We start from the raw sequence: 8,867 nt of genomic DNA, 5'->3' as shown, positions 1-8,867 counted from the left end.
CCCTGCAGCGAAGAAATCGGCGGAGATTGTGAATACCTTTTTCCAATTTTCTCGCTAAAAAATCAGATGCGCGTTCGATTTCTACTTTGTTTAGGAGCTATATTGTCATTTCTACGGTTTCTTCTTCTTCTTTTTTTATTTGGACACATAATGTGGGCGCGCGTTGGATTCGGGGGCAATACGACAAATGTGTTTTGGCGTTTTTCCTACACTGGTTTGATTCGACCCGCCGGTTAATTCGCGGTCAAGCTTCTCGGTCCCGTGAGGGTCGAATTAACGGAAGTCGACTGTATATACAGCTGCCCCATATTTCATGGAAGTCTCTAAGTTCAAAGAATATTTGAGCCTAGACTATATGTATATAGGAGCATAAACTATACTATACTAACCACACTATACACTTTTAATTCGATTTTTCGGTTAATTCAATCCCGGCCGGCGCCCATGCATGTCTATAGGCCATTTCTATTGACCTAGCTTCGTCGGATAATTCGAACTTGACCAGTCATCACGCACGCGCCTGACCCCTATGATGACCATAATAGCGACTCCTTTAGTGGCAACGTCTGTCTCGGCAGATCTTTGGGGATAGTGAATGCCCACTGTCAACTGCGTTGAACATACGTAATCTCTCGCCGACAACTTCTATTTTCGGCCCGCCCTAGGAATATTTTTAAGCAATAACCGCAGCTCACAATGTATGATAACGGTATTTACCCGATTCTAACGCGCGTCTTTTAACGTGATAGCGTTAAGGGCCCCGTGTCGCAGAAAATCCGGCGTCGGCAACCGGCGTCGGCGTGCGATGTCGGCGGGTGGCGGAGAAAATCATCCGCAACAACGCAGGCCCTCCGAATATATTTAGGTACATATATGTGTATGCCACGGCTTCTTATATGACATGCGGTATATGCGGGTTATATTGCCACACCATTCTATCATTACTGTTGCTCATACCTTGTCTTGCATTTTTGGCAAAACTATACATAGTTTTCACGGACGTCACAACCGGGGCGTATGGGGTAGGTGGCCGCCATTACGGAGCCGGGAGAACTACTGCCGTGGCGCCGGCCTTTGCTGCGTGTGCCGGACGTGCGATACTTTCGCGCTGTGCGTGTTCTAATACGGTACAGCGTCGCAATGCCGATGTGTGACATGATCGGCTTCAGTGCGAGAAGCAGTCTGCCGCACAGAAAACGAACACGGAGCCAGAAACCGGGCTGTACTGCTTGCCGAAAGTGAGAATTCAGCAATGCGAGCGCACGAAATTGGTGTCGGAGGAGCGTCGGCGTCTCGGCTCGCTCGCATAAACAGGAAAGATGTAAATAACCTACTTTTTACGCCTACACTTAACCAGAGTTACAGAAGGCCGTATTTAGGTAAGCGAATAGCGAAATAAGGTATGTTGCGTCTACACAATGCCTGGCAGCGTCGAGCATTTGGAGCAGTGAGCAGCACACGTACGGTGTCGTAATGAACAGCTAACGAACGAGTTCATGCAAATGGGTACCGCGTTAACCGCGTTATTCTAGCGGTACGGATTTACCAATATATTTTTAAAAATTAATGCTTGTAGTACCTTACTTCGCTCAACATGATGACGCGCTTGGAGAGTAGCCGCATTGCTATCATGCCGCTTACCCGGCCACTTGTGAAGTATAGTTGTGAGCCTCAACAAACTTGTATGATTTCATTTCAATAAGAGATACGTGGTTTCAATAAGAGATACAGCACCAAATAATTTACAATGTCAGCATGCGTCGTAACTGGCAGCAGGTCGACGTCCGTAGTCGTGTCTGTCCCGCCGCACAACGTGTACGGATCAACACCGTCGCACATGTTGATTTTGCTTCGTAGCGAGCACGCGTCGGGCCCACCATCTCGGCAAAATATCCTGGGCAGAATTCCTTCCACCTGGCAGTCACAGTCATTGAACACGCGATCGTTCGCAAATCGCAAAATCAACGCCGAAAGACTGCACAGACGGAGCTCAAACATTCGCACGCATCGGTTGCAGTGCTCCAACATGGCGGACGACCGTTAGCAGACGGCGCTGTGACGTCACGTGAAAACCTCGGAATTTTGATAACGACAATCCACAAACGTCATGAAAAAAAAAAAAAAAAATACCCATGGCGCATGCCTTTTATGTTAAACCTTCTCAGACTGGAATATTAAAAGTACGCAACAAAAACGGAAACCTGAAAATTATGCAATTTTTTTTTTTTTTTTTGGCGCGGCTGTGGCCGCGTTTCTACCAGAAAGCTCACCTTCGTGCGTAGCGTTTGCCACCAGTGTTTCCCGGTAACCATGCGGTTGCTTAAGCTGCAGTTGTCGGGAAGCGTGAGAAGCAGTCAGGGATCTTTGAATGCTATCGCGTTCCACTCTTAAAAGCGAAGCTTAAGTGTCCGCCAACTTTTTAAAAAAGGAAACTGGGCCAATTACCTGCGCGGTGCTGACGGATACGAATCCAAAATCGCCTTCGCAACGTTTGTATGTTTTACCGCATAACAATGTTGTATTGCGGCGAAGCTGCCTAAAAAATAAAGTGCGGCGATGTTCACTTTGGAAACCGGCCACCATTGGACAACAATGTACTTTTCTTGCCAAAAAATCAAGTGCGCGTAAGATTTCTACATTTAGGAGCTTTAATGTCATTTCTACATTACACAAACGGAAAGAGGGCGCGCGCTCGATTTGGAGGCGTGTTGGAATCGGGCAAATACTGCCAAATGAATCAGCAGTGTGTTTTGCCGTTTTTTTTTGTCTGCATCTTTTAAAATTCGACCCGCTGGATAATTGGATAAATTTTTTCGGTTCGGTCAGAGTCGAATTATTGGAAGTGTTGACTGTCCTACCAGCTTTTTCTAGCATGTGGATGCATACACCAACATTTCTCAGGTGCAGTGCAGCAGTATTTTATTAGTCTCAAATGGCATGTTTGCATTCCACCGAAGGATTTTAACTGAGATGATGATGATGATGATGATGAAACAACGATGAGATCTGGAGAACATCAGAACCGCCTTCGTTTTGTGATGTCTGGTTTCCAGTTGATCGGGTGGGTCTCCTCAGTCTGCAATTTAAAACATATCAACCCTTTAATGACTGCACATGGAAATACCAGAAAAACTGTTTCTTTTCTTTATCTTATGTGCAATACACATCGAGAACAAGCTTAATCAATGAAAAGAAAGAACATGTTGCACAAATTTTTTCAGCAATAGGGGGAAAACCACAGGCAGAAAACCGGAAGTGCGCTTCACCCCAAGTCACACATGACTGGAATTTGTACCGACAGGTCTCATCATCACATATGAACCATAGGGGTACATTTCATTTGCTTTACATCACGTGTGACACCACTGCGGTCTGATATCTTGCATTGGTCTGTTTCTTTTGATCGTGCTTTGAAAAGAAAGCAAGTCACCTGCCAAACTTCTTGCTTGTCCTATATTCCTGCTCTAGACCAACAAATGACACTTGCTGGTTGTCATTCACTGTTGGCCGAAGACATGTACCCAGAAACTTTGTGCTCAATACCTAAACTTAGCAAGAAAAAAAATGTTTAAAATTAGAATTAAATTATGGGGTTTTACGTGACAAAACCCCGATTTGCTTATGAGGCACGCCGTAAATGTGCAGTAAATGTAGTGCTGACATAAGAAGTCATGTAGAGGAAAAGCAGTGTTGAGCTCCGCCACTTGCACATCACCACACCAACAAACATAAAAACACAACTCTTGCAATTCTTAACTCTTTCCCTACCATGGGGAAAATAGGTGCTTTTTGTATGTTTCGGCAGATGTTTTTTTCTGAAGGAACTACTGCACTCAATATTTAACGCAATACATAAACAGAAAGCCAAATGAATGCACTTCTCATGCATAAAAGTTTTATTAACGAGCTGTATGACATAAAAAAGATAAATTGCTAAAATCAAGATTGCACGATAAAATTGAACAAAGTTTGTAAAGACACACCTGTATCTACTAAGAAAAAAATGTTACGAAAATTATGAGATATACAACATGTATTGTCGTCTATTAGGCACTATCTCCGAAAAAATAAAATTTAAATTGAACATGTATTTCGCTAGAAATATTTAACTGCAAGCACTACAGTTGGGCGTGCCGGGCTGTGGCCGCCGATCTTCCGGGCTAGTTTGCGCCGTCGTTGCTTTCATACTCAAAGTCTGACTAAAAGTCAGCGTCCTCAGACTCGCTGCTATTCGATGTATCGATAAGATCAGCTGCAGAGGCAGCGGAATCGCAATATCTGCGATCTACCAAAGCACGCGCCGTTTCCGGAGACGGACATTTTTGCATTCTCCTTTGACGATTGCGAAACTTCGGAGCGTGTTTAAAAATCACCACCTTGAGGAAAAAAAGCGTACTGCTAGAAAACTAAAACATAGTTCTCCTCCTTCACATCTGATAGCGCAGTGTGTCCGTGAACAGCGCGGAAGGTCTCAAAAGCGGTGTTTCAAACCATCGATAAAGGGCTAACCATGCCCAATGGGCGTGGTGCGGAAATAGTTAATGCCAGCAGCCCACAAGAAACAGCGATACTCAGGTACACTTTTCAAAGTGAGGCTACATTCAAAGCTGCTTTAGCACCTGACTTCATTAAACTAACCCTTGCCCTGCAAGTGCTAGTACAGCACCTTACACGTTCTAAAGTTGGAATGGCTTATGGTAAAATTAAGAGAGCAGACCACTCTTGAATTTTCACTGAAAAACTACTCAGTTTATGTCCTTTTCGCTTTATCTTCACTAAATGTAGCATATTTACTCGCATAATGAACGCACCTTCTTCCTGATAGATTTGTGCAAAATTGGGGTGTGCTTTCATTATACGGGGTAAAATTCTGAGAAATTTGTTTCAGCAGCCACCTCTAGAAAGTAGGAGACACACGTTATGATTCCGTGTTCCAATTGGCGTCGGACACTGTATCGAATGTCAAATCATACCGATTTCAGGGCAGCAAATTTGGGTTGTGATCATTATGCGAGGAAAAGGAACACTTTTTGATTGGAAAAGGTGCAGGAGTGCATTCATGATGCGAGTCAATTTGTTATGCGAGTAAACACGGTAAGTGGAAGAGGCAAAAACCTTCAGTAGTAGCTCTTGCAACTACAAAAATTGTTCTACAGCAACAATTTCAATTTTTGGAGAATGCAATTTCACACATTCATTTTGCCAAGTTTAATGAAAAAGGCTTCAAGACACTGCAGTTCGTCATGATACAGTAGCAAAGGTCTTACGAAAATGCTGCCAAAAAAAAAGTAAAAAACAAACAAACAGAATTTGCGAGACTTAAAAGTTAGTCACCAGAAGAACACTTTTCAGAGTTTCAAATTCAATACCACACAACTCGTGTTCTAGGTAATGCAGAGCAATAAGGTTGGTCTTACTGCATTCCTTGAATCATACAGAAGTCATTGATACCCTATTTAGCGATATCTAGGGAACACATATTGGAAACATTGTGGAAGATAATTAAAGGAAGCGTGCATAAAATTTGACCCGAAGCAGATACACAAAAATAAACTTTATATTGGAATTAAGCACAGAACATTACATATATGTACAAGTTTTCAGCACTATACCTCGAAAAATAAAGACGTAAGAAATTTTTGGTCTAAGACCCACCTTCCCCCTTAACAGGGTGTGAATTTGGGAGAATTGGTAATTCGTAGTAAACCCGCAAAAGAACGCTACCAACAGGACACAGTCAAAAAGCAGGTACAAAAAACACGGCGCCGTGTTTGTTGTACGTCCTTTTTGCCTGTGTCCCGTTCGTAACGTGACGATTAAACACTAAAACAGAGACAGAAAGAACAGAAACACTGCTATGTGGTGTTGTCTAGCAGTTGTTCTGTCTTTGTCTATGTGTTTGTTTTGCTGGGAAAAATGCATCTTTCTGTCTTTGCATTGTTTACCGCCGCTTGAGCGTTTTAGATTCAATATTGCTGCAAATGCTATGTTGGGATTTATGAGCATCGCAAGAACTTATTTCTATATTACTTCTAATCTCTCAAAGTGTTACCACAAGATGATCACCCATATGATATGGTTCTTACACAGACTAGAAATTACTTTGTTTACATGTGGGCGTTCGAAAAGAGACCATACAATCATGCCTGTCTCTTTTTCCGCAAGACGTGCAAGAACTGATGGTATCTCATTTAGTAATCCAACAAGGACAGTTACTGCAAGTTTTTCACCGCTTTGTTTTTCTGACCGGTACTCATATATGGCATGCCTCACTTTTGCTATGGTTACAGCGTGCTGGGCCCATATTATTTAATGATCCACTTCATTGTCCCTTCTTTTCCCCCTGGGTCATTGGCATGGATGTGGCATGGTACAATGCCCGATTGATAAGAATGGAAAAAATGAATTGGATGAATAGGCCATTGGTTGTTTTAAAGCTATTTCGAGAACAGAAGTATAGTAAACCTTTATTATAGCAAAGTGAACGGGATGGCGAAAAAAATTCAATACGTATAAGCATTAATTTGATAAATACGACTGCTCCATAAAGGCTAAAAAATGTATAGCTGAAATAGTACAACTCCGCGGAAGTGTAATACGTGTGTCATGCAGCGCATTTTCAATGATCGAGTCAGATTGAGGTCAAATTTCTCAATCACGATTAGTTCCTTTGTGCAAGCTGCAGGAGGGAGCCAATCTTGGTTCGGGCGACTTTGGGCATGCTCAAGGTGGTGCGGAGTAACCTTTGTCTTCCACAGCACATTTTAACATTTTACTTCCTCAGTGCCATGGCCACCGCAGCTGTGGCGCCGCTCGCCGCTGATAACACGCAAGCGCAGCATGAAGGGTGTGCTGATGGAGAGGGTCGCTTACTCAGCGCGAATAAGCCCCCTGAATAAAACTAAAGGTAGCGACACTATCTTTCTGCCCAAACCAGCGAGCGAGGGCAGGTGAGGAGCTCCGGGGCTTATCCGCGTCTCCCAGTTGGTGGAGTTTCCGCGTCTCCCGCTGAGCACAAGTGTCCACGCACTGCTTGCTGTACCTTTTGTTTCTTTAGTTTTTTTGTTTTGACTTGTGCCAGCATCATCTCATGGTCACAACAATCGGTGTGTTGCGCAGTGCCATTGACACGATCAAAAATAACGAATTGAGAGGGCGAATGGTGGGGGAAGGTGTGGTCAGAGAGAAAGAGAGGCCAGGAGAGGAGGAATGTCACCAAGTTTATTGATGGGGCTTAGGCGCAAAAGGTGCCGAGCGCCACCATGATTGTGCACCATGGAGGAAAAGGGCGCACAGGTGGTGCGATAGCGTAGCTAACAACGGAGAGGGTCGCTCGCTTGCTCGGCGCGGACTGCTTCGCTTTGCGCGAAAGACGCTGAATGTTGTCAGTGTGCACACACCGATGACAGTTCATTCTAAACGGAGTAGCTTATCGGTATGTGTAGAGTAATCTGGTTTAAAATGCATGCGTTTGGGTCGGAACTAAGAGAAATTTCTAATAAAGCGATAATTCGAGTAAAGCAGCTTCATTATAACGAGGGTTTACTGTAGGCTGCGTGAATTTCACATTTGCAAGATAATACTTATTAGAGTTTATCCAGACATTGAGAACTAAACCATGGATAACAGATGCACACATGAAAATGTCCTGTCGCTTTACTGTCTCCTAAACTAATACAGTAGAACCCCGCTGATACATTTTTCACGGGGCCATAAAAAAAAAAAAAGTAACAGCCGGGAAACAGGAAAAATTGCGAAATGGGAGTAGTGTTGAACTGCATGCGATATTATTTTATTTCCTATGTGTGAAAAAAGTCGTAGTTTCACTCGACAGCCGAAGTATCGATTGCGATAGCAAATTATAGTAGACAGCTATACAAAGTAAGAATAGTAGTTTTATCGTCCGTATAAACTTGTAAACATTCGCTTATTAACTATATTAACAAGCATGGTGTCAGCGCCCACAGGCAAACATGAACACATCACACTCGATGAGCGCGAACGCGCACTGTCAAACGCTGGCGTGCAGAATTTAAGCGCCGCTGCAGAAGCGAGTGAAGTGACCTTCGGGCTGTTGTCTATAGCTTCAATGCAAACTGAGCGCCAAGAATACACAGCACCCACAAAGCTACGAGCCTCTGATGCACCTACACTGTGTAGACTCTGCCCCCAATGCAGATCGTTTTGAAGATACGGCCCGCGCGACCGCCCGCCACCGCGCAGTACCAGCGCACAACGCTGCCCACTATCCCTCGCTCCCTCGCCGGTGCCTCGAGCGCAATGGAAGAAGGTGCGCTTCCTCCCTGATTTTCTTTCTTTCGAGCGCGAGATTTAGACACAGTCGTCGGCTCCCCTCGCACGCTTTCACTCGCACATACAGCATACGGCGCGCGGCGACGGCGTTATCGCCCTTGGACTTTATACGGAACATCTATGAGCCAAAACCAAATTTTAGGGCCGCAACGTGTCATAGACACCATCTTTAGATAGCAAATACGGATTTCAAGGGCCATACTTTTGCTGGCGGAAACCGAAAATACGTCATACGTCCAGCTTGAAACTGCAACCACACGAGCAGGCACGAATTCCAGTTTCTTTTTTTTTTTTAAGAGGAGGGGGGGGGGGGGGGGGTCAGACTTTGAGATGATGAGTTTTTTACGTAGTGGTGGTTTCTCACCAATACTCATTAAATCTTACTTGTCTCTCCAGAGCAAAGGAACACTAATAGCTGGGAAGAAGGACTTCACAAGTTTTTAACATGCTCTACGCTGGATCTGCGCACACAAATCTGGAAATCCCCCCGGGATCCATGCATGCATGTTACATGTGGTGCATGAAGACGGCACGCAGCTATCTCGCAGAAGGAT

At 44.2% G+C, this 8,867-nt stretch overlaps 1 protein-coding gene across 1 annotated transcript in view; it reads right to left on the bottom strand.

Moving 5' to 3' along the window:
* Positions 1-2,904: 2,904 nt before the first annotated feature.
* LOC119449398 (pleiotropic regulator 1-like) overlaps positions 2,905-8,867 on the bottom strand; it is a 28,970-nt gene continuing 23,007 nt past the window's right edge. The window contains exon 12 of the mRNA XM_049666745.1: positions 2,905-3,076. Coding sequence (XP_049522702.1) covers positions 3,017-3,076 — 60 coding nt within the window. The 3' untranslated portion in view covers positions 2,905-3,016. The remainder of the gene's footprint in view (positions 3,077-8,867) is intronic.

Source organism: Dermacentor silvarum, chromosome 4 (assembly GCF_013339745.2).
Source record: "Dermacentor silvarum isolate Dsil-2018 chromosome 4, BIME_Dsil_1.4, whole genome shotgun sequence".
NCBI lineage: Eukaryota > Metazoa > Arthropoda > Arachnida > Ixodida > Ixodidae > Dermacentor > Dermacentor silvarum.
This window is presented reverse-complemented; position numbering and strand designations above follow the sequence as displayed.